Genomic DNA, 448 nt, shown 5'->3' on the forward strand with positions numbered 1-448 from the left:
GAGATGTTGATCTCAGAGGCGAAGTGCTTGAGATTGTCCTGAGTGAAACCAAGTTCGAGCTGGTCGTGGTTCGCCGGAGAAGCGAAAACGGTGATCTTGAGGGAGAGGGGAGCGGCGTTGTCGCGGAGAACGAGCTCCTGCATGAGGGAGGCCCATTGGCCACCGTAGCCGATGTCGAAGTCGACGATGTGGAGGCGATGGAAGCCCTGAAAGGACTCGAGGAGGGCTTGGTTGGAGGTGAAGTTGGCGAACTGGAGAACGGGAGAGATCTCGGAGAAAGATTTGTAAGCGGCGATCTTGAAGATGAGGGAGTAAGGGTTTAGGGTTTGGGAGACGTTGTGGAGGAGATTGTTTAGAGCTTCTTTGAAGTAAAAAGCTGCTCTTTCCAATGGCTTCCCGACTGGGGAAGAGAGCTGTTGATTGAGCCGCGCCAATATCCCCTGAGCTA

The 448-nt window shown here is 54.0% G+C and overlaps 1 protein-coding gene across 1 annotated transcript; it reads right to left on the reverse strand.

The window, feature by feature from the left end:
* Nucleotides 1-5: 5 nt before the first annotated feature.
* On the reverse strand, nucleotides 6-443 carry LOC109131908 (scarecrow-like protein 6; the record flags this gene model as incomplete). Its single annotated transcript, XM_019243081.1, has 1 exon — nucleotides 6-443. A coding segment is annotated over one exon (438 nt), but the record flags the coding sequence as incomplete, so codon positions are not given.
* Nucleotides 444-448: the final 5 nt, after the last annotated feature.

This window comes from Camelina sativa, unplaced genomic scaffold, assembly GCF_000633955.1.
Source record: "Camelina sativa cultivar DH55 unplaced genomic scaffold, Cs unpScaffold07938, whole genome shotgun sequence".
NCBI classification, from domain to species: Eukaryota; Viridiplantae; Streptophyta; class Magnoliopsida; order Brassicales; family Brassicaceae; genus Camelina; species Camelina sativa.